The 26,185-nt window shown below is 50.6% G+C and overlaps 8 protein-coding genes across 8 annotated transcripts; 3 read left to right on the top strand and 5 right to left on the bottom strand.

Moving 5' to 3' along the window:
- Positions 1–885: 885 nt before the first annotated feature.
- On the bottom strand, positions 886–1,441 carry BO94DRAFT_311438 (uncharacterized protein). The gene has a single exon (XM_025606827.1). It carries the CDS (start codon positions 1,382–1,384, stop codon positions 1,007–1,009), a length of 378 nt encoding a protein of 125 aa, XP_025470624.1. The 5' UTR covers positions 1,385–1,441; the 3' UTR covers positions 886–1,006.
- Positions 1,442–4,180: 2,739 nt separating this feature from the next.
- aspf34 (cell wall protein PhiA) lies at positions 4,181–5,191 on the bottom strand (the record flags this gene model as incomplete). Its single annotated transcript, XM_025616676.1, has 2 exons — positions 4,499–5,191; positions 4,181–4,434 (listed from the first exon to the last, which is right to left on the bottom strand). The coding sequence occupies exons 1-2, from the start codon at positions 4,788–4,790 to the stop codon at positions 4,181–4,183; spliced, it is 546 nt and encodes a 181-aa protein (XP_025470623.1). The 5' UTR covers positions 4,791–5,191.
- Positions 5,192–6,485: 1,294 nt separating this feature from the next.
- Positions 6,486–7,821, bottom strand: BO94DRAFT_509770 (D-alanine--D-alanine ligase family protein; the record flags this gene model as incomplete). The annotated part of the gene is made up of 3 exons (XM_025609712.1): positions 6,486–6,706; positions 6,750–7,373; positions 7,462–7,821. The coding sequence occupies 3 exons, from the start codon at positions 7,819–7,821 to the stop codon at positions 6,566–6,568; spliced, it is 1,125 nt and encodes a 374-aa protein (XP_025470622.1). The 3' UTR covers positions 6,486–6,565.
- Positions 7,822–8,805: 984 nt separating this feature from the next.
- Positions 8,806–10,231, top strand: BO94DRAFT_459186 (glycoside hydrolase family 27 protein; the record flags this gene model as incomplete). Its single annotated transcript, XM_025607830.1, has 4 exons — positions 8,806–8,909; positions 8,958–9,256; positions 9,308–9,364; positions 9,417–10,231. 4 exons carry the CDS (start codon positions 8,806–8,808, stop codon positions 10,229–10,231), a joined length of 1,275 nt encoding a protein of 424 aa, XP_025470621.1.
- Positions 10,232–10,254: 23 nt separating this feature from the next.
- Positions 10,255–10,986, top strand: BO94DRAFT_458288 (uncharacterized protein; the record flags this gene model as incomplete). The annotated part of the gene is made up of 1 exon (XM_025607785.1): positions 10,255–10,986. The coding sequence occupies one exon, from the start codon at positions 10,255–10,257 to the stop codon at positions 10,984–10,986; it is 732 nt and encodes a 243-aa protein (XP_025470620.1).
- A 780-nt stretch (positions 10,987–11,766) lies between these two features.
- On the top strand, positions 11,767–14,774 carry BO94DRAFT_311224 (beta-glucosidase). The gene is made up of 2 exons (XM_025606826.1): positions 11,767–12,172; positions 12,223–14,774. The coding sequence occupies exons 1-2, from the start codon at positions 12,037–12,039 to the stop codon at positions 14,505–14,507; spliced, it is 2,421 nt and encodes an 806-aa protein (XP_025470619.1). The 5' UTR covers positions 11,767–12,036; the 3' UTR covers positions 14,508–14,774.
- On the bottom strand, positions 14,775–16,570 carry BO94DRAFT_311103 (Rieske [2Fe-2S] domain protein). Its single transcript, XM_025606825.1, has one exon. The coding sequence runs from the start codon at positions 16,458–16,460 to the stop codon at positions 15,042–15,044; it is 1,419 nt and encodes a 472-aa protein (XP_025470618.1). The 5' UTR covers positions 16,461–16,570; the 3' UTR covers positions 14,775–15,041.
- Positions 16,571–16,779: 209 nt separating this feature from the next.
- Positions 16,780–22,139, bottom strand: BO94DRAFT_612391 (ketoacyl-synt-domain-containing protein; the record flags this gene model as incomplete). The annotated part of the gene is made up of 5 exons (XM_025616675.1): positions 16,780–17,314; positions 17,367–17,446; positions 17,495–17,857; positions 17,918–21,400; positions 21,425–22,139. The coding sequence occupies 5 exons, from the start codon at positions 22,137–22,139 to the stop codon at positions 16,853–16,855; spliced, it is 5,103 nt and encodes a 1,700-aa protein (XP_025470617.1). The 3' UTR covers positions 16,780–16,852.
- Between the last annotated feature and the right edge of the window lie 4,046 nt (positions 22,140–26,185).

Genomic DNA, 26,185 nt, shown 5'->3' with positions numbered 1-26,185 from the left:
GACGAAGAACCACCGGGTTCATTTCTTCCCAGCAATCTTGCTTTATCGGCTATCGTATAATGGGGGCATGATTTCCACCCCGCAAACCACCAGTAGAACATGGGAGGGATCTGCGCGTGTGTTGTATAGGAACTGCTTGATAACCTTGTTGCATCAATAGGCGCAAAGGCGAGCATGAATTGTACGTTCATTAGCAGTAGTACGCTAAGGCGTTGATAAAGGCCGAGCCGTGAGACGTGATAGCATAGTCTGAGGCAGAGCAGTGCTTGAGCCGATAAGAACAAAATCCAAGTGAGGATAATGACCAAGGGAGTTGAAAGCCATCAGATGTATGAACTGTCCACGGAGAGGTCAATCCTGCGATTTGAGCCACATTGGAGTGGCGCAACAGCCACGTTGTCGACGAAGCAAGCGCAGAGGATATCTATATTGATATCCTCAACAGCGCACGTTGATAAATGCCCCAGCGCAGCCACCTTGTAGACGAAGCGAGCGCAGAGGATATCTATATTGATATCCTCACCAGGGCACATTGATAAATGCCCCAGTGCCGCCGACGATGGCTTGTCGAGGATGTTGTGTCTCCATGATTACAGCACATGATAAGGAACGATGTAACCGGTTTCGAGACAGGATCGAGTGTCGAGTCGATTATGGACTGACGAGAGCTGGGACGGTGCCTCCAGAATTCAGCGGTTCTAACACGAGCCGCTCCAGTGCCGCCGACGATGACTTGCCCAGATGTTGTAGTTCTGTATTGTAGCTCCGTGGAGTGGCAATGTAATGACGAATCGACGAGCGCCCAGATGGTACCTCCCACCAATTTTCCACTAGCTGGAACAGCAGACGTGGGGTGGGGATCAGATATCGAACAAGCGAAGGCGACTAGCTAATAGCAGCCGTAGCCAGAGATGAGGAAATGAAAAGACGGGGTGGAAGAGTTGAGGTCGATGGGCAAAGAGAACGATTGCTGGGTCGCGGTGAGATGTTGCGATTCCACCAGGTGTTATACCCTCTTCCAACGGGTTATTGGACCACCATGTTTCTCGGCACGATGGCACGAGCGATGGGGTCGTTGTATATATAAAATGAGGATGTATACCTCAGTTGCCGTCATCTGGTCTGCAATGAATAGTGTCAGTAACGATATGGACCATGTAATGGTGATAAGTCTATGGGAACAACTAACCAAAACAACCATATAGGAGACAGACCAGGCCAGACAATAGGGCGAGAGAATAGGATGATCCACTGCCTGCTGCCAAAGGCAAGCCAACATAAAGAAGATAGTGCCTTCGGTGATGTATAGGTGCCAGGTCCAGCAGCAACTTGTTGTCGAAATCGTATACACATATAGATATTTATGTATCGAGTATCGAACCATAGATGATATGCTGACATCATCGACCACGCATGCTGCTGAGCGTTTTGCTTGAAAGCATAATTAGCCATTGACACATGATGATAAACAAGGACTGGTAATACCTGCTGAGTCTTACTGCAGTGGTATAGTGGTAGTGGGGTATATATACGGTCGATCCTACTTCATCCCGCCCGACCTTCTACTCGTCGGACAGCTGCTGTTATCCGTCAATGCGATAGGGACAGCTTGGATATAGCTCAGAGTATGATGGGTATACTGCATGTTGCTCCGAAGTTGCTGAGCTCGGTCGGGCAGTGCGGGCAAACAGGACGATGGAGGACACGCCACTATGCATAGTTGACGATGGTCAGTCTATGTCAAATAAAAACAAAAAACACCAAGACAGGGTTACCTCAAGCCACTTTAGTCCCTTTCCATCTATACAAGGACATCAGCTAGTGGTGGTCAGTATATCTATGAACAGGTGAATGGCCAGGGGACGGACGGGCAGTGAAGCAGTCATGGCGACCGGAGAAAACCTTGGTACTCGGGAAGAGCTAGATGAGTGAATCTATCTATCAATGTAGGAGGAGATAGGAGGAGATAGGAGGAGAACGATGACAGGAATCGACTTCAGTTGATATAACTCGCCTTGGTCGACCCGTGGTGTCTGCGTTGGAGAGTAGCGATGCTGAGGCCTACGAGAGAAAGCAGAACTTGGAGGATTTGTGGGAAGAAGGGCTTATTTATAGCTATTACTGCTGATTCAGACAGCAATACCCTAGGTTAAGTGAGGTCGGGCTACGCAATGATTGGTCTAGGTCTGGGACAGGTAACGTGTATGTTTTCCTATATGTGTTGTTGTACGTGCTAGAACTTTCCATGGCGCTGCCTTGTCGAGCTCAAGGGGTTCCTGTTACACTGTAACAACTATTCTGTACTTGTCAAGAGCCTGGGAGGTGTATATAGGCTAGGCAGTAGAACATGGATGTAGCGATACAATTGATCTATGATGGATTAGAAGCGAAGATGGATGACTCGATCAAAATTTTCGAGAATGTGGGATGGCAGAATGTGTCTCACAGTACCTGTTGTGTGACGGTATGGGTGGCAGGCTGCCCATACACTCTCTGCCGTGTGTTGCTGATGAGGCTATGTGGCGGTTCTCACGGGTGCGACCCTCTGCCTTTGCTTCTCTCAGTTTAGGCAGACCATTGGACGCCTTTTCAGATCCTAGAACTATCTGATTCAAACTAGTTGAGTGATGCCTGATGGTGGTCTTGCTTTGTGTTGCTTCGTGTCACTCCGTGAAACCTCTGCTGCTGTTAGCATAGTGTCATAAATCCCGTGACAGTAGCTACTGACCTTGACACACGATGCCCAGGGGACACCCCTCTCAATGACCTGCCTTGGTTCCCACAGTTCCTGAGAAGGCTTTTGTATGCGCAGCTTATATGACTTCCTTCTGCTCTGTATCTATCTTATGGTTGATATATTTGTCCCAGATCATTCTTGTGCAACTGTTGCAGAGCCACAGATCTCACGAACCACAAGGCACTCATGTTGCCCATCAGCGGCTTCCTGCATCACATACATCGTTTCAAGGTCTTGGACCTCTTCCCTTGTTAGTGAATATCGATGGTCAGTCTTCCGCTACCCCACGAGTCGAGTCAGGGATCATTAGGTTTGAGAGCCTCACGGCTTTTCAATCCAACCAAGGTCTCGATTGGAGAGCCCGCAGAAGCCACCCGGGCACTCAGGCAACTAATCATGCCGGTCGGAAATAACCCAATCACAAGGCATGGGGTTTGTTCTTTGGAGTATTTCCATCCTGATTACCTCAGTTGAGTTCCTTTCCCTTCTAGTAGGAAGGCCATGACTGACACAACCTTCTTGTGCATGATCGCAGACACGCCAAGTGACCAGAACTTCCAAAAGTCACCAACTTCCTTTCCACTCCGAACCGTCGTTGGGTCTCAGACAACCATGGGTATTGGTCAATGGCAAAGCCCTTGAAGAAGAAGGCTCGGAAGCTTTTCGTCATCCTGGTTCTTCCGCATATACTTCCATTACGCCGGGAAAGCACAACCCATCTAAAGACGCTTATCGACGCTCGTTCGAAAGCACGCCCTAGGCGATGACAGAGAATAGATGACAGAGAATAGATAACACAGAGATACCAGTCTGGTCGGCTATCTTGGTTGCTCTATCACTGAGGCAAAATCCTGTGGTTGTAAGTGTAGCGCTGAGGACGGAATCAAGTGAAGAGGATCACTGTCTCTACAATATATGCTTCACGTGTGAAGTATATGAGGATATTGTGTATAACCATCAGAGATCACGATGGTTTCATCAAGCGTTGATGGACTAGCAAGAACACGGAACGCCTGGGGGATGAGGGGCCTTTATACATCTCAGTGGAGACGATCTCTGGTGGGGCACTAGGGATCTGTCATTTTCTCTACGGTCAGGGTTCCTTGCAAAATAAGATTCATCCAGGTGAATGCCTATTAATTCACTACTCTCCCCTCATTTGGTGGACGGGAATACCCCATTTCCCTGCAAGTTCATGCTATTTGTCTGCATTCGTCGAAGGGCACGACACTACAGTAGCCTAGATCAAATATTTAGAGACTTCCCTCTACAAGGACCGTTAAATGTCGAAAATTATGTTGTGGATTTCCAGATTAAATATTAACAGCAATCGAAACAAAAGCGGTCAACGACCCCAGTCGTCTACCATATCAATCACGCCCAAACAAGTGCTAGTAACCCCCCAAGCAGGCCTTTGACCTATAATTGCATCCTGTTCTCAATCTACTGAGTGTAGACGCAGCCGTTGGGGTTGGTGGTCTTCTCAATCCGAGCAGCAATTCCGACACAGTCCTTGTTGCCACCAGGGTTCTCAACATCGGCGTCAGCCCAGATACTCCAAGCTCCATCGATGCTGTTGGGGCAGGCAATCAGATCCTTTCCATTGTATTGCAGGTGGTTGTTGCTGTCAATGGCCCAGCCGCCACGGGCTCCGGAAGCAGGCTGAGCACCGGTCGTGTATTGGATCACACCTTGGCCTATAAGTACTAAGGTCAGATGATGATACAAAGCGGAGAATCGAGGCTCAAGGGCGGGACATACCCATGCCGGAGGCATCAACAAAGATCTCCTGAGGAGTCGCAGACGCGTCATACAGGTAGAGAGAACCCTGGTTGATGTAGAAGGTGGCGAACTGCTCCTGGGGACGGTCACAGCTGGCATTCTGGCTCTTAAGACCGGCAAAAATGCTGCTCTTGGCGGCGTTGAAGGCAGAGTTCTGCACACCGCTGCCGGAGCTGATGGCGATGACGCCGAAGGTCTCGCTGGAAGAGGCGTCAGTGGCCGGGAGAGCGGCAGCAGTAGCGGCAGTGAAGAGGAGGTGCTTGAGCTGCATTTTGATGATGTGTTATAAAGGATTGGAGAGTGTTGTTTGAAGTTGTGTTTATGAGTGAGGAGGATGAGAATTATGATGATGAGAACATGTTTACTGACGGCAACCAGCACCCTTTTATACCTTTGCTTGACCTCGACCAAATCCCAAATTTAGCAGCTCCTCCTCTGAAATGGCAGTGTATTATCTCATGTCTCAATGCAAGGAGGGCCATTAATTGCCCAGCATAGTATGTTGTCATTCCGCCCAGAGGAGGCGGGTTAGTCCGGTGGGTTCCCTGCCACGCTATGATTAGACTCAAAATAAGGGTCCTTTTCGATGGCAAAATCGACCTAAATATAACTCGGTGGGGCCGGGACGCTCGGTGATTGGCTGAGCCTTGGATCCCTGTGGATGTCCCTGGCGAGACATCGGAGAAATGGCCTCTGCAAATGCAGTAATTGCAGGCTCGTCGGTTATGGCGAGGGGAATCGATCGACTGAGATGTGACCCACATTACAGACATGTCTCATTCAGGGAGGGCGGATGGGCCGAGGTGACACCATAAGTTTGTCATTAATTGAGGCGGATGGTCGTCTTATGGGGATGTGGGATGACTGTGAGGGGTATAATAGCGAGAGTGAGACATTGCTGCATCTAGTGGACTGGTATTATTTCCTAGCTGCAGGCGAATTGGGTTGGGTACGATGGGTATCCCGGAGATCGATGCGGAGCGAGTTTCTGGAAAGCCACCTCGAGGAATCGATAATGCTCCGGCACAACGGCGCGTGAGAACCTTGTCTTGGATGACGATTGAGGGTGAGGCTGTGGCTATGAAGCGATCAGTGGCTCTAACATTTCCGATAGTCTTTCCGTGGTGCCCGAATATCCCGTTGAAGGAATTGCGGGACGACTCCCCACTCCTCCCCCGGTTATATGATGTGATCGGCATAGCAATAGTCAAGTGGATTCTTCCTTGTTTTGGGTTTTGCAAAGGCTACTCGCAATAGCAGGGCGATGCTTTGCTTGACGATGCCATCGAGGTCATAGTAAAAACGGATGAAAAGGGGGCCGATCGGAGATAGAGCACGTGTATCCCATAACTCGTCTGCCTATCCCATCGATGGATGATCTGTGAGCTTCATGGACGCACATCGTGGTGGATCGTCTGTCTTGGTTTGCCCCTGTCTCACCTGTTCCTTGAATATTATAATCACGGGTCTTAAGAGCTGTCACTGTCTTCCCGGTGGATAAATTGCGAGTTTCGAGTAGAATATCTGGATTGGGATGGTTTTCTTTGCCATAGCAGGACGGCTACATGCGCCTGTCTGAGAGGCAGTTAGTCCCAAGTAATAATCTGCCTAAAGGTTGATAAAGTAAAACGAAATATGGATGACCCACCTTGTCTTGATACTTACCACCAAACATAGAAAGGGTGTTTTCTCGATTAGTACTGATCTCGATGGTCTGGATGGCGATAGATTTCTGGTATTCCTGACGGCGGGACTGTGATAAAATATCAAGAAGTGTCGGTTGTACGGAAAATGACGGACGGAAGACGAGAGACGAGAGCCTCACCACTCCGATTTGGGAGTGACTTGCGTTCCACAACAACCCACTTTTGCTGGTTACACCCCAATGCGTTTCTTTCTCGACCCAGATGGCTTCGTTTCTTTTCAGAAATTGTAAATAGCATTTGAAGGACAGGCTGATAGTACCATCTTATCACAGATATGCGATGCTAACGGTTATATCTACCTAGGCGGAACACAATCTTCTGAATGATGCGCAAAATATCCTTAGCTAGAACTACCGTCCCTCCGTCTCTTCAAAGCACTATTCAGCATGTGTTCGATAAGCTCGCCATAAGAGACATCATTATGTTCGGCGATCATGGGTAACTGCGACCAGTGAGGGAGAAGCCCAGCTAGGGGGTTGATCTGTCATCCGTGAGCTAAAGCCAGGCTTAGCCAGAGTTGATACACTTATCTCCATGACATGAGCGACCGGGGAGCCCGAGGAGTCATCCATCCGGATATCAACCCGTCCTCCATTGCGGAAACGCAAAACAGTCCATGCCTGGAGAGCTGTTTCGCAGGCAAGATCAGCTTCTGGGTCATCCCGACTGACCTTGACTTCATCGGCTTCTCCATCCCAGTCGTCAGTTGATTTCGACTTCTCTGTTGTAAACTCCACTGCTTCGCGATTTTGATACGCTGACCTATTGTTGCACCAGATAATCTCGTCGACCCCAACGACCCATGCATCCTTTCCTGTTCCCAGAATACCCACCGTGAATTCCCGTCCAGGCAGATATTTCTCCACAAGAACACCGAGTGACGAGAGGCTGGAAGCACGGAGAGAGTTGATCACGCGACATAAGCCCCTGGTTCCCGTGATCTTGTTGCTTGCCATGATACCCTTCGATGACCCTTCGGCGAGAGGCTTTGCCAACAATGGATATTGACTGAGCAGCGTCTCAGAGTGTTGAGACCAGCAAATCATGGACTGGATCTCATCCAATCCCAGTTGAGACTTGTTGTCCGTGTCACTGAAATGGACCACGGCGAACGGTGCAGTAGGGACGTTGAAATGTTCGAGGACCATCTAAACATTATCAGCCATGGTGAGCATATTAATGTAGGTTGACCCGAAAAGGGATGCATGTGAGGTCCCGACAATGAAATTCACTCACCTTGGTCCTTCCTTTGTCCAAGCACAATGCCATGGTGGCTGCATCCGAGAATGTGAATGGGATTCGGTAGGCCTCCAATAATGCTGGAACCTGACCCTCTCTGGCTGATCCATGTAGTCCCTCAGTGGTATTAAATGCTATGTCCCACGTATCGCCCTCGCCAGATGCAAGTCTCTTGATGAGAGAGTGGATGTCAGGGACCAGAATGACTTCATGGCCCAATTTGTCGAGGACGGCAGCGATATGTTCGGCTGCTTCTCCGACTTCAAGTCTGGCGCAGTCTGCATTGGAGTAGCCAAGGTCTTTATACGCTGAACGAAGCTCATAGATAGGAACAATTTTGAGGGGTTTGAAAGTCATGTTCGCCGCCATGTCTTGGGAAATTGAACGAGGGAACCTAACAGCACTTTAAATCATTTCTGCTCGGGGGTCTGACTGTATCAAGTCTAGCCACTTCAGCTGGTTGCAGGTGATACGTATAATGGCCGACAAAAAAAAATACATGATATTGTGGTGGGGATTTGCATCTCCGATCAACCAGAGCCAATATGGAGCACAGAGCGACACAATGAAGCTATCCAAACAATACTACGCTTGCCACGATATCGTTCCCATGTCGATGAGACTTTTACACCTTCGCCTCAAGCGGGTGGTGCGTTTCGAGTATGTGGTAGCATATGATGCCTCTCATGCTGGATCGGTGAGCTTGACTACTTTGGATAACCTGCAGGCTAGTTGCAGCTAGCGAGCTCGTCCAAATCCCGTCCAGATCCCGCAGAGTGGCGAGAGCGCAGTTTGCTTTTCCGACATTTTCAGCTATATCTGTGCAGACTGCTGCCTAGTGAAATTACATACTTGCGATATGCTCGTCTGTGATTTACTGCCCAACGATTGAAGGGTGTGAAAATGGAAGGGAACCCGGCTAGTTGCGGAGAATTTGTTGAGGCCCACAGTGCAGTGTTGCCGGTTTGTGAACTGTCACTAACCAAAGCACAAAGCGTATCTGTTGTCTCCTAATATATTATCACACATTATGATACTAATCGGGTGAGAATTATCGATTTTTCTCGTGGATAGCATTGAGACTAATATCTTAGTCCAAGTTTTAGCTTTGTATGTGTGGTCGTTGATGCCGGGTGGGTATCCGTCGAGTTAATTCTAAAAGGGTTAGCAATCATTGGAATACTATAGGGTTCTAGATTGGGATCATACTGTGCTCCTGATGTCCCGGTTAATTGTCTCCATCCCGAGGGCATCGGTTAAATGCATGAATATAAATCTGCAGACGCACCCCGCACTTGACGGAAACTCAATTGCCGAGGCCTTTGGCAGAGAGTTGTGACAATGTTCCTTCAATTTCTTCTCTATGCTTCAATAGGCAGTGTGGCATCAAGTACAACACTTAAGCCACGTTTGGACAATGGCCTTGCTTTGACACCACAAATGGGGTAGGTCAGGCACGTCTTCTGAGTATCCGGAATTAATGATTTAAGCAGATGGAATACATACAATCACTACTCATGCTCCCCGAATGAAACTATTGTCCACTCTAATGCTCAGGCATTGGTAGATCTAGGATTGTCTTCACTTGGATATCGATATGTCACGACAGACTGTGGCTGGACAGTCGCGGACCGACTGCCCGACGGATCTTTGACATGGAATGATACCTTATTTTCCCAGGGCTTTCCAGCTATGGGCGAATATCTCCATGACTTGGGTCTTCTTTTTGGCGTATATCAGGACTCTGGGATTCTGCTATGCGGAAGCCCGCCAGACCAAGCTGGCAGCCTGTGTATGTTAACCAAAACCAACAGTCATATGAGTTGCTGATATGGGACTACAGACCACGAAGCGCAAGATGCAAAGACATTTGCATCGTGGAATGTTGACTCCCTCAAATGTATGCCTTCATAGCCTCAAAATTGGCAAGGTCCATTGGTTAAAAGGTCTAGATGACAACTGCTACTCTGACGCTGCAACGGACTACCCCAACGTTAACTACGCACCTAGCACCTCTCCAGAGCCCAGGTTCGCCAACATGTCCCACGCTCTGTTGCAACAGAACCGAACTATTTTATTTCAGATTTGTGAATGGGGCATCAGTTTCCCCGCGGGCTGGGCACCTTCTATCGGTCACTCTTGGCGCATTGGAAACGACATCATCCCTGACTGGCGGACCATCTTCCGGACTATAAACCAGGCAGCTCCACAAACAGACTTTGCTAGCCCAGGCCAATGGCCGGACCTTGACATGCTGGAGGTGGGTAACAACATATTCTCCCTTCCGGAAGAGGAGACGCACTTTTCTCTCTGGGCGATTCTCAAGAGTCCATTGATTATCGGCGCCGCCCTGAAGGACGAAGTCACCGCTATCAATGATGCGTCACTGGAAGTTCTGAAACAAACCGATGTTATCTCATTTAATCAGGATTCACTGGGCAAGAGCGCGAGCCTGCGCCGACGCTGGACCGAGGAGGGCTACGAGGTATGGAGCGGACCGTTATACGATGATCGCACTGTGGCCGCCGTCATCAACTGGCGTAACGAGAGTAGGGATTTGACCTTGGATCTGCCAGATATTGGACTCCAGTATGCAGGAATTGTGAAGAACATTTGGGACGAAAGTACCGCGCAGGATGTGCGTACTTCCTACACAGCGACGGTAGCCGGTCATGGCACAATGCTGTTAGAATTACAGAATACTACCGAGGCTGGTGTATATACAAAAGCCATATTCGGGACATCGTCTGGGTATGTTTATTTTTAGTATCAACAAGCACGCGGACTGACATGACCAGACAAACGACAACCTTTGAACAAATCTACGCTGTCACGACCAGTGCCAAGTATACCCTTACGATCTATTTCACCCAGTCCAGCTCATCAACAGCAGACATCACCATTGGATCAAGCGCAAGCAACAGTACGATATCTGTCGAAGCTGCCGCATCTGCCACGTTCGTATCAGCCAATATCCCTCTCACCGCCGGCTCTTCCAACACAATTACCATTGACACCTCACTGTCGATTGATGCCATCCATGTCACACCCCCGAATGGCACTTACTATCCCTCCACGAACTTTACCCTCGCCGGATCCAGCACTCTGACCACCTGTGGAACCGGTTATTGCCAGCCAGTTGGCTCGAAAATCGGCTACATCAGTCCAAGCGGCACGGCCCAGGCGACTGTTTCCATCACCACAAGCGGGAGCAAGTATCTGGAGATTGACTACATCAATAATGATATTGCGTTTGATTCCTCCTGGGGCTGGGGGTCAAATTCTCGAAATCTAACTGTAACCGTAAATAACGAGGATCCAGTGAGGATCGAGGTGCCGCTGAGCGGAAGGCATAGTGAATTGTTCGGACCGGGATTGGGGTGGTGGGATACGGCGACTTTGGGATTATTGACAAGTGGCTGGAAGGAGGGTTTAAATGAGGTGGTTATTGGTAATGTGGGGGGCGAGGATGGATTTCAGTCCTATGGAGCAGACTTTGTCGGCGTACGGGTGTTGGATTAATGGGTTTTGAAATCGGAGTGCACCCAGGCCACACTTGGTTCGGCTTCATTAGAAAGCGAAGAATCCCAACGGAAGCATCGTCTCTTCTTCTGCAGAGTCAGTGTAATCAATATGGTCAGCATATCTTCAACGGCCTACCTTGGCAGTTCTCACCTCCTTTCCCCCTGGGCGCAATATTGATCCTGCGGGGTGGTTATCACCATGATCCATCCCACGGCTCGGAGTCTACGGAGTCTCGGATTTGCCGTGCTTCTGTCATCACCTGACCTTTGCATGGGTCGGGATAGTCCGAGCGGGGACCTCCCATCTTCATCATCTCTGCCGCCGTTGACTTCTCTGAGCTCTCGATGGGAAAGACATAGTCCGGTACTTCACATTTTTTGGTCATCTGGCCTGTGGCCTCCTTGCAGCCCCACAGGGGTTCGTATTCCCCGGAGACTGACATCTAACTGGGATGGTGATGAAGATGGTGAGGAGCACTTAAACCCCATACGTCATCAAAACCATGGCGAAGATGGCTCAACCACAGTTAGCTTCATTTTGCGTGCTTCCAAGACCAGCAGGATAACGATATGTGCCGGACTTTTGCCGAGGAGATAGTCTGGGGTCGTCGCGCCGCTCGTCACCTTTGCCGTTCTGGGCTGCAGAACGTAGACTCGCTTATCCCGAGTGTGGAGTCCCCGCAATTTCAGCATCGCGGAGCCGAGCGAAGAACCGAAATCGGCCACGCGACTTGTCTGCCATGCGAGCTTTGACTATGGGTCCCATGCTTAGTACGAGGTTTCATTGGATACGAGCCCGAGATTGACCCGGAACCCTATCCTTCTTCTTGTCATTCTCCATGCCGTGGTCAATATGCCTCAGACTTTGCCGAGACTTTTCAGGGCCTTGGCCGGATATACGGGAGGGAGAGAAATGGGATCATGGTGGGCATTGAAGAGGTGATGGATTCTTGGGGTCCTATGTCGTGGGTATTTAAGTTCCCAGATTGCCGTCTCAGATGGCTCTCAGAACACTGTCGGCTGGATTCTCTTCAACTGAGTTAGAAAGATGAAGCTGTCTCTTGTCCTTTCGGCTGCAGCGCTGCAGTTGGCAGATGCCGCTGTGGTGCAAAAGCGAACAGTTGATGTTGCTGATCTGGAACACTTCTGGTCCTACGGACGCTCGGAGCCTGTTTATCCCACTCGTAAGTTAACCTGTTGTTTGGGATCGATACAAGCTAATCCGGATGTCCAGCCGAGACAAAGGGCTTGGGCGATTGGGAAGAGGCGTTTGCTAAGGCCAAGTCCCTCATATCGCAGATGACAGACGACGAGAAGAACAACATTACTTACGGGTATTCTTCTACAATGAATGGCTGTTCGGGGATGGCTGGTGGTGTCCCACGTCTGAGCTATCCCGGAATGTGTCTCCAGGATGCAGCAAGTGGCGTGCGAGGGACTGACATGGTCAACGCTTACGCCTCAGGTCTCCATATTGGAGCTTCATGGAACCGTGACCTCGCGTATGAACATGCTCAATACATGGGAGCGGAATTCAAGCGCAAGGGGGCCAATGTTGCTCTTGGTCCGGTCGTGGGACCACTAGGGCGCATGGCCCGAGGTGGTCGCAATTGGGAAGGCTACAGCAATGACCCCTACCTTTCTGGATCCCTCGTTCGGAATACTGTCCGCGGTCTGCAGGAATCCGTGATCGCCTGCGTCAAACACTTCATCGGAAATGAGCAGGAGACGAACCGTAACACGCCGAGTTTACTGGACGGTAGCTATAACCTGTCCATCTCCTCCAACATAGATGACAAGACTATCCATGAGCTATACATGTGGCCCTTCCAGGACGCGGTCAAAGCTGGTGCGGGTGCCGTCATGTGCAGCTATAATCGCATCAACAACAGCTACGGCTGTCAAAACAGCAAGACCCTCAACGGGCTGCTCAAGGGTGAGATGGGCTTCCAGGGATTCGTTGTATCTGACTGGAATGCCCAACACACCGGTATTGCCAGCGCAGCTGCCGGTCTCGATATGGTCATGCCTGACTCGACCTACTGGGAGAATGGTAACCTGTCTCTAGCCGTCAACAACGGGTCCTTGTCCTCCACCCGTCTAGATGATATGGCTATCCGCATCGTCGCCGCCTGGTACAAATACGCCGAGCTGGAAAACCCCGGACACGGCCTGCCTGTCAGCCTTCTTACTCCTCATGAACTAGTTGACGCTCGTGACCCTGCCTCCAAAGCCACCATCCTCCAAGGAGCAATCGAGGGCCATGTCCTCGTCAAGAACGTCAACAATGTTCTGCCTTTGACAAATCCTAAATTCCTCTCCCTCTTCGGATATGACGCTATCGCTGCAACTCGGAACACCATGGACGACCTCTCATGGAGTCTATGGACCATGGGGCTCGACAACACCCTGACCTATCCCAATGGCACGGCCATTGATCCGTCCCACCTGAAGTACATGTTCCTTTCCAGTGCAAATCCCTCCGAAAATGGCCCGGGGGTAGCCCTGAACGGTACGATGATCTCCGGGGGTGGCTCCGGTACCAGCACTCCATCCTACATCGACGCCCCCTTCGACGCCTTCCAACGTCAAGCCTACGATGACAACACCTTCCTCGCCTGGGACTTCGCCTCCCAAAACCCTACCGTGAACCCAGCCAGTGAAGTGTGCCTCGTCTTCATCAACGAAGCCGCAGCTGAAGGCTGGGACCGCCCATACGTGGCAGACCCCTACTCTGACACGCTAGTCGAGAATGTCGCTTCCCAGTGCAACAACACTATGGTAATCATCCACAACGCCGGCATCCGTCTCGTCGACCGCTGGATCGACCACCCCAACATCACCGCCGTCATCTACGCCCATCTCCCTGGTCAAGACAGCGGCCGCGCCCTGGTGGGGATAATGTACGGCAAACAATCCCCCTCCGGCCGTCTCCCCTACACCGTCGCTAAGAACGAATCCGACTACGGCGCCCTCCTCAATCCGGTCGTCCCAACTGGATCTCAGGATTTGTACTACCCCCAAGACAACTTCACAGAAGGCGTCTACATAGACTACAAGGCCTTTGAGCAAAAGGATATCACTCCCCGCTATGAATTCGGCTATGGCCTCACGTACTCCACGTTCTCTTACTTTGATCTTCAAGTCTCAGTCCACACGAACGTGGACACCAGCTATCTGCCCCCCAACACCACTATCGACGAAGGTGGTCTCCCCTCCCTTTGGGATGTAGTGGCTACAGTCACCTGCTCGGTTTCCAACACTGGTTCGGTGGCCGCGGCGGAGGTCGCTCAGCTCTACCTAGGAATCCCCGGTGGTCCGGCGAAGGTCCTCCGGGGTTTTGAGAAACAGCTCATTCAGCCGGGAAATCACACCGAAGTCACATTTGATCTGATGAGACGGGATCTCAGTACCTGGGATGTGACCAAGCAGAGTTGGGGGTTGCAGGCGGGAGAATATTCCGTTTATGTGGGGAAGAGTGTACTTGATGTTCAGTTGACGGGGACGTTGACAATCTGATCTGATGAGCTTGATTTGATGAATAGTTGTATGATATTTCATGGAATGATTTGCTTTGCCTTTGGGTATATATACGGGGTATCCTTGTATTGGTATCTCTCATGGGTGTGCCTGGGAGACATCTGATGTTATGCAAAATCTGCACATTGCATCTGTTGAGCCATCTACACGTGCATGTCATTCTCCTGGCATCAGTACCTCATAGTACAGAAAAGCCATGTCTCGTTCAATCTGTCGTCAGCACGATTCGGTGTGAGGCCATGGCCTCAACGCAGCTGCCTACTATTATACGGACTGAGGGAGTACTCAGGAGGCGTACCTGCATCCATCCCGAACCCGATGCCCGAGACTGCAGCGGTGGACCCCGACCGACAGGCGGATAAATATCCCGATGCTTATGCTCCTGCAGTCATGCACCCTAGCAAGGCGTCAGTGAGACCTGTCCACCAGCAGCCATCCGGTATAGTACCGACCACCCAGATCATAAAACGATTGAACTGCCGCTCAAACCGAAGCAGCAGCACATCACTCCACTCAGACAGGCTGAACACCATCATATCCGGCCAGATTCTCATAATACCTCTTATCCAAGCCAGCTTGCAATCTCGCCTCGGTATTGAAGGGCTCTCTCAACGGACCCCTAAAATACTTCTGAACATTGCCCCGAAACACCTGGACCGGATCCGTCTCCTCCTGCCCACAAATCCACGTCAACCACCGATGTCCCGTCGTGACATGGGTAATCTCATCATTATGAATAATCTCCAACGTATCCACACTCTCCCCATCCCCAGCCTTCCGGAACTTATCAATCGTCACCGGATTGACATCCAACCCGCGCGCCTCATGCACCAACGCAATGATACTAATCCTCGCGCGCAGATCATGCGCCGTCACCTTGGCCGAGTCCCACAACCCATGATGAACCGGGAGAGCCCCGAAATACGACCCCAACTCCTCCAATCTCGTCCGCAGAAGCGAGAAATGCTTCGCCTCATCATTCGCCACCTTCAACCAGTCATGGAAAAACGCCCGCGGAAGACCTCGCGCATCCACCGCCGAATTCGTCTGAAACCCCGCAAACCGCACACAGATATCAACCGCCAGATCAATCGCCCATTGCTCGATATTCGCCAGCGCATGCAGCATATTAATCCGACTCTTCTGCGTCCCTCCCCTCCCGGGCTTCGGCACCGCCGTGCGATTCACATCCTTGACGCCATCCCGTGGCGGTAAATCCGGCAACGCGACTCCAGTTCTATCCCCAATAACCATGGGCGATTCAGTCCCTTCCCGCTCCGTAAATATCTTGAATAAATGCGCTGTCAACTCGATCTTGTGTTCTGGGTTGGACGTGTTGAGAATATGCGCACACCATTCACACACCGTCGCGTTGTCGTCCAAATACCGCACCGGCGTATCCTCCTCCTCATCCTTCACCCCATCCCCACCCCTATTATACCCCAACCCAGATCCCTTATTATTCTTCAACTTCAACTCCTCACTAACAGCCTCCAACCTCACCACCTCCACCCCCTCATCCCTACCCCCATGTCCACCCACATACTCCACACACACCACCCCCTCCTCATCCCCACTAACATCCACCGCAAACGTACACGCCTTGATCCCGACACTCGACTCCCCCGTCTCCACATTAAAATCATATGCATGCCACGGACAAGACACAATATATGCCGAATCTTCAATATCGATGGAGGAATCTTGCATCGGTCCGCCCGCGTGCGGACATTCTGCTTCCATGGCGTAGTACGACCATCCGTTGCTTTCGTTGCGGGGTTTGTTGTTGCTGCTGGTGTTGGAATTGGAATTGGGTTTCGGGGGCTCGATGGTGGGAAGACGGAATAGCACGAGACGTTTTCCGTTCGAGAGGTGGATCACGTAGCGGGTTTGCGTGAGGGAGGGGAGGGGGGCGAGGCGGATGCGCGCCATTTTGGTTGAACGGGGGGGGTGTTGGGAGGAGTGATGTATGAAATGAGGGAGAGATAGGTTGGTTGTTTGGCGCTTTTGTGAGGGGTATTGGTCTTGGATTTGGATTTGGGGTGCGGAGGAATTATTCTTGGACTTGGGAGGGGTGGCTATATTTTGAGGTCACGTGGGTGGGTGGTGGGTTGGTTTGGGTGGGGTAGGGCGCTAGGCTGGATTGGGATGGTGTGCCTGGAAATCCAAGTGGCAGGAGTCGCGGACCGCTTCAACGGCTATTTAGGACATGAAGGTCTGGAATTTGATATCGTTAAGTTATATGTGCCAACTTAGTTACAGTATTAAGCATATGGTTCCAACAAGAAAATATAAAGATATAACCCGAGAGCAGAACCAATCAATCACTCATCATCATCATCACACCATCCCATCTGTTCAAACAGAAACTTATACCCGGGCTCCACACCCATCTCCCATCCCTCCGACCCAGGCGCCAACGTCAAGTCATGGATATGCCTCGCGCCCGGGATCGGAAGGAGCCCGCTCTTCACCCCATGCTCTTTGAGGGCATTAGTAAACTCCACTGCCGTCTGGAATGGAACAATCTCATCTTCCTTGCCAATGATGAGGAAGGTCGGGGTTTGGTAGTTCCCTGCGCGGACCTGCGCTAGTGGACTGATTGCTGCGGCGCGCTTCAGGTCCGGACGCTTGATTTTCTCGCCGTCGGTGGGGATCCCGTCCAGGAGCAGTCCCATGCCGTTTTCTTCTTTGACGAGGGCGAGGACAAGTTCAGATAGGGGATCTCCGGGTTGGATCCAGCCTAGGCCGGAGGTGTCGGTGCTGTTAAAGGAGTGGCTGGTCATCTGGTTTCACTTAGTATGGCTGTGCGGCTTGTGAACGTGTCTTGGTGCTTACCGGCTTCGTTGGGAGAGCTTTGCGGATATCGCTCATGGACATTGTTCGACGAGGGTATTGTTTGCCCATTTGCATTTGAGCTTCGGTGTATCAGTGCTTGATCGTACTTCGAACGGATGTAAACCTACCAGATGGATCGTAATTGGTCGGGCAATAGAAACTGAGGATGGCCAGTGGCGGCGTCAGGCCTGCCGCGCGCGCTGTCCACGACGTCGTCATGGCAAGATGGCCACCGGTTGACCATCCAATGACCACGATCTTGGTAGGATCTACTTCGACCTTTCCTCTGAGAATATGCGGGAGATCCTGTTGCGCCCATGCGTAGGCGTCTCGTACGTCTGTCATGGGACCGTCGATGATGTTGACTAGCGGACAGAGTCGATAGTCGATACTAATTGGTAGAATGCCCTTGGTCAACAGAAACGAGGTCTGTGAAGGGCGCACCGCCTTCCTCGATAGTGTCATATGTCCGCCGCCGTGAATCATCAGAGCTAGACATGAGAGCAGAAATTAGTCATATGGGGTTTCTTTCTGGGATGTCGGTGCTATACCTATCGGCATGGCTCGCGGTGGAGCTTCCAATGGGATGAATATATCAGCGGGAATCTCGACGCCGTCAACTTTCTTGTACATCAGTGTCTCAATCTTGTGTCGTGAGCTCTGACAGTTAGTCCGTTTCTTTTTCTGGCCATTGGTTCTTCCATTGGCGAGAGGCGCTTGGTCAGCTATAGATGTGAGATTGCACATGTGGTCGTTGGTCTTGCCATTCGAAACTTTCTCGCAGAGAATATTGAGATGCTTCTTCAAGTCTTTAACGCAACATGCAGCTATGTCATCTGCATTGATGATTATCTCGAATTTTGCCTTGAGATCATCAGCCAACTCCATTGTTGCCAGTGAATCCAAGCCCATGCTGCCAAAGCTCTCGTCGTCGTCGATTTCATTGACGGGGACACTAGTGTAGGTGGACACGAGAACCTTCAGACACTGCAGACTGTCCAAGCCATGCTTGTTAACACTCGGTGCAGACAAATTAACTCCATTGCTGATAACATCTGTCGAACACCGCTGAACCTCAGGAACAAGGGGGGTGGTCTGTGGACAAGGACCACCCAGCATCCGCTCTAACCTTGCTGCCTGTATCCTCACGAAGCGGATTCCGGAGCCCAGGACAAGCATCTCGCCAGCCTCTGAAAATACAAAGATAGCGCCACTGGTATATTTGCGATCCGTTGCAGAGAACATGGCGTAGACTGTCCATGTTTGAGGAGTCCGAAAGTCGCATGGCAGGATCACCATTCTGTTGATCGCGGCTGCAACATACACCTCGCTCTCTGACTTCAACCCTGTACTGCTATTTATCAGCAGGCCTAACACCTGAATGAAAGTGTCCAGAGTTCGAGCATCAGCAATGTCTGCAGCAGTGCTTTCCTGCTGTGTAAATGTTGCACTTGGAATATTAATCTGTGCCACGGCCTGATTTTCTCCGAGTACGATGCTGGTAATGCCTTGAAGCAGCTCTCCGTAGTCGACTACTCTGGAGAAAAGCGAGTAGGCCCGGCAGGTTAAAAGCTTCTCGGTGTTTGGATTGTTGCGCAGCGCCGTCATCTGCTGCGAGACCAAAACAGAATACAGATTGAAATCAGGATCTGCTGCCAGCGACACTTGGAAATCTCCTTCTGCGTACGTTGCATTCGTGGAGTGAACAGTAAAGTTCCAGTTGCTGTCTTTGACGTGGCAGTCAAGACGCAGTTGCACATTAATGCCTTCCTCACAACCGAGACCGCGATAGAAGTTGATGTTCTGGAAACTGAGTGTCTTGTTGCTGAGTTCGGTGCCTAAAATCAGAGCACCCATTGTTACGCACTCCATGTACATGGATGCTGGGCAAAGTGGTCGTTGGCGAACCGCATGACCCTTGACAATGCGCGTGAATCTCTCGGTCTCTGTGTGGATGCGAAAGTTGTGAGATGCATTGTTGCTACCAGCACAGCCGCGATAGCTTACCAGACTGGTAGCCGTCTTTGCGCCGATGGGAGATTGATCTACGCCTGGAAGAAGTTTATTCCTCTCCTCGATGGTACGGTCAACATACTCGAGCCAGTAACGCGAACAATCAAATTGATATGGAGGCAGCCACATCTGCCTGACGTCTGATTCCCTAGGGGTGAGAAAGGCCCAGTGAGAATTGGCAATCCCTTCGCGCCAGAGGTTTGCTACCGCGATTTCCACAGGCTCAGCGGACTGGAATACATGGGCTTCGGGGTGGGTGACGGCCTTTCTCGTCATGGACGTGATAGGGGTCTGCCAGCCGGCTTCTAGCCAGACACAATTACCCAGCTTTTTCTCAAGGCGCTGAACGGCGTTCACAAAGTACACCGGCTTTCGGGAGTGATGAGCTAAGTATGTTGGCCCCATTGTCGTTGTCGATGAGGCTGCGTGCTCGGTACACATCTCCAGTGGAATGTTAGGGTGGTGGAATTCGAGCTTTCGGGAGAATTCAACTAGGTCGCCGAGCAGAGGCTCTGTGAACCGCGAATGGAAGCCATGGCTCACATTTAGGCGTTGTGCGCGGATGCCACTATATTGGGGATCGCTCTGTAAAATCATCTCAGCCACGGATATCGATGAATCATTGCCAACGACCACATGACTTGCCATGCTATTATAGCACGCAATCTCAAGGACCTCAGAATCTGACGAGTTTGTGGCTGTTGTGACGCAGCCGATGATTTTTCTAACAGTCGCCAGGTTTGCATGAATAGCCAGCATAGTCCCACGATCGGGGCCCCATTTGCTACTCATCAGACAAGCTCTGTAGGAGACTAACTTCAGCGCATCCTCCAGAGAAAGTGCTCCCGAAACAGCCAGCGCAGTAAGTTCGCCCAAGCTGTGGCCAATGACTGTCTCCACCTTCAGTCCGCCGTCAAGCCAGCATCTCGCAGAGGCGTATTGCACCGAAAATGTACCACATTGCAGGATAACAACATCTTCTATGGGCTCTGACTTGTACAGAGCTGGGCGGATATCGGGGTAGCCTAAGTTTATCAAGATCTGGCTGCAGGCATCAATGTACACCATGAACCGTGGACTTGTCTCACGCAGCCGGGGATGTAAGCCAACGTTGAGCTTGCTCTGTCCCGAGAATACAAGCACTACCCGCCTTGGCGTCTTCGGGATTTCGGAGGGTCGGATGTCGGAGCGCAGCTGTTGGACTAAGCTGGGTAGGTCTGCAGCAGTAGTAGTCCACCGGAATTGGTGATGCTTGCGTCTCTCACTCAGCGTATAAGCAATGTCACCGACACTCATACCCGGAGGTGACTTCAGGATATGTGATGCCAGCTCACAAGCGTACCTTCTCAGGCTTTCTTTTGATGCCGCAGACAAGAGCACCGGGTAGGGCACACTGGATGAAATAGGGTATCCCCTAGGAATATTTGCCTCCCCCACCCATTCAGAACATATCAGGGTAGAATTGCTCCCTGAGGCACCATAGCTATTAACACAAGCATTGCGATTCTCAGCCATCCACGGGAGGAGTTTTGTTGGGATAATTATTTGATCCGGCTCAAGAGAAGCAATTTTAGGATTTAGTGCCCTGAATCCTGCCAACGGTGGGATGCTCCGGTGAGAAAACATTGTTATAACTTTGAGCAGACTGGCCACGCCCGCAGCTGTCTCGCAGTGGCCAATATTTGCTTTGATAGACCCCAGATGTAGTGGTGCCGTTCGCTGAGACCCGCCAAAAATTGTTCGAATACTCTCAATCTCAATAGGATCTCCCACGCGTGTCCCGGTACCATGCGCTTCAATGTAAGACACTTCCTCTGGCAGGATGCCGGCTTCAGAGATAACATGGCGGTATAATGCCTGCTGGGCTTTGGAATCCGGCACGGTGATGGAGGGCGCATGAAGCCCTCCCTGATTCGTAGCCGACGCCCGAATCACAGCTAAAATTTGATCCCCACTGTTGATGGCTTGGTCTAGAGACTTCAAGACGACTAGACCTACCCCATCTGCACGGCAGTAGCCGTCTGCCGATTCATCGAATGGCTTACATTGGCCGGTAGGACTGAGGAAGCCGGCTTTGGCCAGATCTAAGTAGTTGTGAATTCCGGTAATGAGGTTAACCCCTCCTGCCAATGCCATAGAGCAGTCGCCAGCCTGAATAGCGCGGCAGGCACGGTGAATTGCCACAAGAGAGGCTGAGCACGCCGTGTCAATAACTTCTGACGGTCCTGTCCAACCGAAATAGTAGCTGATCTTCCCGGAGAGGAATGCGCGAATAGTCCCTGGGGCTGTAAATGCAGATGGGCTGTAAGCACATGTGTTTTCTAGATATTCTGTGTAGGTGGATCCAATAAAACAGCCGACTGGGTCGCCATCTTCTTTCCGATGATTGCGTAGGTATCCACTAGAATCCATCGCTTCGAATGCGGTGGCTAACAAAAGCCGCTGTTGAGGATCCATATATGCTGCTTCTCGTGGGCTGATGCCGAAGAAGGCATTATCGAATGCAGCCACATCATCGACAAAATTACCGTAGAATTTCCGTTGGTTCATCCATTTCCTATCCTGTTGACCACGAAACGACCCTTCAATCCTGCACCGGTCCTTGGGGACCTCTTCGAATTTGATTCTTCCTTGAGAGATGATATCCCACAGATCCTCCAAGGTATCCACACCGGGAAGGCGACAGGCAGCTCCCACTATCGCTATGGCATCGGAAGGGAATGAGTCGCGAGTGTGTTTTGATGGTACAAGGACTGCCATTTCAAGAAGGGAGAAACCAAAAGGGGGGGTGGCAGGATGATGGAGTGGATGAGGCAGGGTATGTCCGAGAGGAACGGATGGATGGAAGCTGGGTAACATCTCGAATTATACCCGGGCGCAGGGACGGTGCGATCTGCCCTGGATAGTACCGGCCGAAGTAATGGCAACTGCTTTAGGACCCATGCCGCATGCATCTATGCGTCCCGGCCTCGAGGCCATCCTGGGCGGGCCGACAGCCTTATTTTCCCTGCAGGTATCACCCGTCTTCCCCACGCTGTCCCATACACTACAGCGGAGGTGATTCTCACCGAGATCAGGTCGGATATTTTCGTCCTTCTTCGGCGAGATCATCAAAGTGCGCCATCTTCGGCAAACACTAGATAATCATCACTGGATGAGAAGTATGATCCTTCTTGTTAGTCACCGTAGCCATATCCTGTGGTTTGGCTGCCAATGCCCATGCCCAGTGAGACTCGCAGCGCAGCATATTGGCCTGGGCATTGCAGATGCTTAAATCCCATGTATAAACGATTATAATGGTATGGGATGGCCTATCAGCTTATCCAGGTCCATCTTCCATCTCAGTGCCTCTCCTCTGTCTAGGAATTTCTCTATCCAAATGAGACGGTCGGGTTGTAATCACATCCGAGGCTGACTCGTCTCGAAAACCCCTAACCAGGACAAATATAGAAACTAGAAACCCGCTCAAAGAGTTAGTGTGTGCGAAGCCATGGGAAGCTTTCCTGCTTCTCAGCCCATTTGGTCTTGTGCTCGCACACCTGCTGATTCATGCACATTACCCTTCTGTCGCCCTTGATGGGAAAATGGGCAGGTATGAGATAGTGCATTAGCGGCATAGTAAACTTATTAAGTCTCACGGTTAATAATTAGCGTGGCTCAGTAGGACCCTCCGATCTGTTGGGATGGTTAATATCAGTGCTGACCAATCGCTTAACGTGATAGCGATGCACGATCACGATCTACACGTTTATCGATCCCTGTTATTAAATATTCATTATTTCCTGGTCCTATCAGCTTGCGTTTGATAGAACTTTGGTAACTTGTGTGCCCAACAATCCGAACACGAAGTCTGCTGAAGCCAGGCCAACATGACACAGCTGGCACTTTGGCCTCTCAGTTCAGGGAGGGTTGGTATTAGCAACACTTTGGTGGCCGCTCTTCTGCAGAGTACGTCATGGTTTGCGTTACATATAAGATCAGACGATGGAATTGTCCTATGATTAAGTGAGGAGAATGAAAACTTACCCGGTTCCTCAAAGAGGTGCATAGCTTCAATGGGAAGCTTATGGGTCTGTGAAACTTGTTTTCATGCCTTTGTATCCACACAGTGATAGCTAGCGTCAAACGCTGGGAATAAAAACTCCAGGGGCTCACACGGGTGTTACACAGGCAGCAAATGTAACACTCAGGGGTTTTCGTACTACACCGACAATAGCAGCAATTGGAACCCATGCCATCGATACCTTAGGTACTGATCGACAATTGGCAATTGCATTGGTCATGCGAATTCTGGACTCTAGACGAGCATCTCAAAGACTTGAGTCAATCCCTTCCAACTATGGGCGTCGACTTGGAACGAATCATGCCCAGGGGGCGTCCGTTGTCAATCTCAGGACAGTATGTGCTATCTCCATTCCTCTAAGTATGCTGGGTGATCAACCTGCGTGGCCTCTGCTATGCAGGGTCTTTTTATCATGGCTTGCGTGGGATTTTAAACGGCCACTAGGCTGGGTAGTGCGGCCAAAGCTGTGTGCCAGTCATTTAACGGCGGACCTTGTTCATATGGGAATTAAAGGCACGCTAGGCCCAACTATGACCTGCATTTTCGTAGATCATCATCTATTAGCGAGGCGTTATATGAATTAACCTGGGACAGGCCGTTACTTATCCGCCTTGTTTATGAAGTAAGCCGGCCGGCCAGTCCACTCTCAAATTTTGGAAAGAAATGGGTCTCGGCGGATCACAGCTCAAGTGGAGTCAAGCATCTCATTGGCACATGCAACGTTCAGTATGTCGATTTCAACTATGCAAGCTCCAGGAGAAGATGGTGGGTCTGTCCCAGCAGCATTCTCTAAATTGAAGATGTTCCTCGTGCACAGCCCCGATGTACAGTCAGGGACGATTTGAAACAGGGCCGCAGAGCCAGCAAGCAACAAACCGGAGCTCAGAGCATAGCAGGTGACTGCGTACGGGCATCCCATTTGCTGTTTGTGAACCGATCCTGTCCCTCGCCGTCCATTGGCATATCGATTATGCAAGAAACATCTGATCCGATGGTTCTGGATAGAAACCGCATCATCGATCTTTGACAATGTCTGCATCTGATTTCATGGAAGTGAAGGTTGTCAGGAAACAGGTTGTACAAGATAAAGTTCAGTAGTCTGGGCAAGTCTCTTTCATTAATGATCGGAGTCTTCGAATTTATCGTGTACCACTCGTACCCACACATGGAGTCCAGACCTATCGAAGTAAAAGTAAGGCGTGCCCAATAGATGAGTGCCAACTTTCGTGTTGCGAGGCCGTGTCGGTATGCACGACGTAGCGGCCAAGGGCAAAAAGGTAGGACTAAGAAGCAATTTTCCGGCTATGTTATCGAGAAATACGAGAGGGTATGATGATGCGCGAGAATGAACAATAGGGTTTGATAACATCATAGTTCTCTATTTGCTGTTGGGGAAACAACCCTGCAGCGTGTAGAGTCTCGGTCGGAACTGTAATCGAACCGTTGATCGGAATCCACTACCCCTGTTCAGCAACTTCAACGCAAGCCATTTAAAGCGCACTTCTACCGAGAGGGTTGATCGCATCCGGTAAGGCTGAATCAGAGAATATCACCCGAGCTGAGGACCTGTTACAGCAGACAATATTCCTCCCTATGGCTCTCAGGTCGGCGTCGATATTGCATGTTACATATGTCAACTGCAGAATCATCGGCAGTAGATCATACTCTGCCTGTGCAATAACTGGGCTTTCTTCTACCCCTTATGCTCTATTCAAATTAGTGAATAGTTAACCGAAGTAGCTGGTTCCAAATGGGTAAGACGGTGGTGGCTGGGCCTGTCTTGGCCGCGAAAGAGGGTTTATGTACTGGTTGAGGAAGAAGGTTCAAAAAGTCAACCAACATTGCAAGAGCTCCACAGTAAGGGCCTCGTAGACTCACTTCAGACTTTCATGCCCCTTTGCAGGCCTAGGGTCATTGATCCCCTTGTCAGAAATCGTTCTGGGATCTTGGGAAGAACATCACCACTCATCGTGCCAATGGATCGATGACACCGAGCCTTTTCATTGACGGCCGGTGAAGGACGAGCGGGGTAGCAGCCGATCTTGACGGTTCAATGGCTGTTTCGATTCCATCAGCTTGATGCCTGTCCACAAACTCGGTCCGATCTCTCGCCAGGGAAGATCCTGTGAGCAGAGGCAGCTGCGGATTAAGGTACCGCCACTAGTTATCAGTAAGTATTTCCGCGCTGAGATTCGAGACAGGCCCCCGTTTCCCACCGGACCAATCGCAATGGAGTGACCGTCACTTACGATCTACCAGTACTTCTACTAGAGATACAGCCCAGGTCCACCTACAAGGCATTATGTACCTGTACCGTTGAGCCAGGTGCAGAGTACCTTATCAGTCATTACGATGTCTACGGTCCCCTCCGGATAGCGTGTCGATCACTGAATCGAATCATCGACAATGCTATCTCACTTGCTGAGTGGGACTGGGTAATAAGACTTGCTTCCCAAGCTACATGATTGAGAAGCAGAGCTTGAGTTGATTTCCGGGATTATTGCTCCTCCGGCAAGGTACCTCAGCCATATAATTCCAGGGACCTGAAACATTAGTAGGTAGCATTGTCATCCCGATAACTTAGTTGTAAATATTGTGCGTACATCTCTGCTGATAGAGCTTCGTACCCGTGGCTTCATTGTATAATACAGGTGTCAGGGGCTGCTTATACTTACAGACACGTGCTTCCCCCATCATCCACCGCAAACCATCCTTCGTTTGGGTCTATCCTTCCAACATCTCC

Source organism: Aspergillus sclerotioniger, assembly GCF_003184525.1.
Source record: "Aspergillus sclerotioniger CBS 115572 chromosome Unknown BO94scaffold_5, whole genome shotgun sequence".
NCBI classification, from domain to species: domain Eukaryota; kingdom Fungi; phylum Ascomycota; class Eurotiomycetes; order Eurotiales; family Aspergillaceae; genus Aspergillus; species Aspergillus sclerotioniger.
This window is presented reverse-complemented; position numbering and strand designations above follow the sequence as displayed.

What these genes read in the sequence shown, in the direction of transcription:
- BO94DRAFT_311438 (XM_025606827.1), bottom strand. Translation starts at nt 1,384, where the DNA reads ATGGTTCGATACTCGATACATAAATATCTATATGTGTATACGATTTCG.
- BO94DRAFT_311224 (XM_025606826.1), top strand. Translation starts at nt 12,037, where the DNA reads ATGAAGCTGTCTCTTGTCCTTTCGGCTGCAGCGCTGCAGTTGGCAGAT. An exon ending in GGAGCCTGTTTATCCCACTC is followed by an intron (nt 12,173 to 12,222) that starts GTAAGTTAACCT and finishes CCGGATGTCCAG; the next exon opens with CCGAGACAAAGGGCTTGGGC.
- BO94DRAFT_311103 (XM_025606825.1), bottom strand. Translation starts at nt 16,460, where the DNA reads ATGGCGCGCATCCGCCTCGCCCCCCTCCCCTCCCTCACGCAAACCCGC.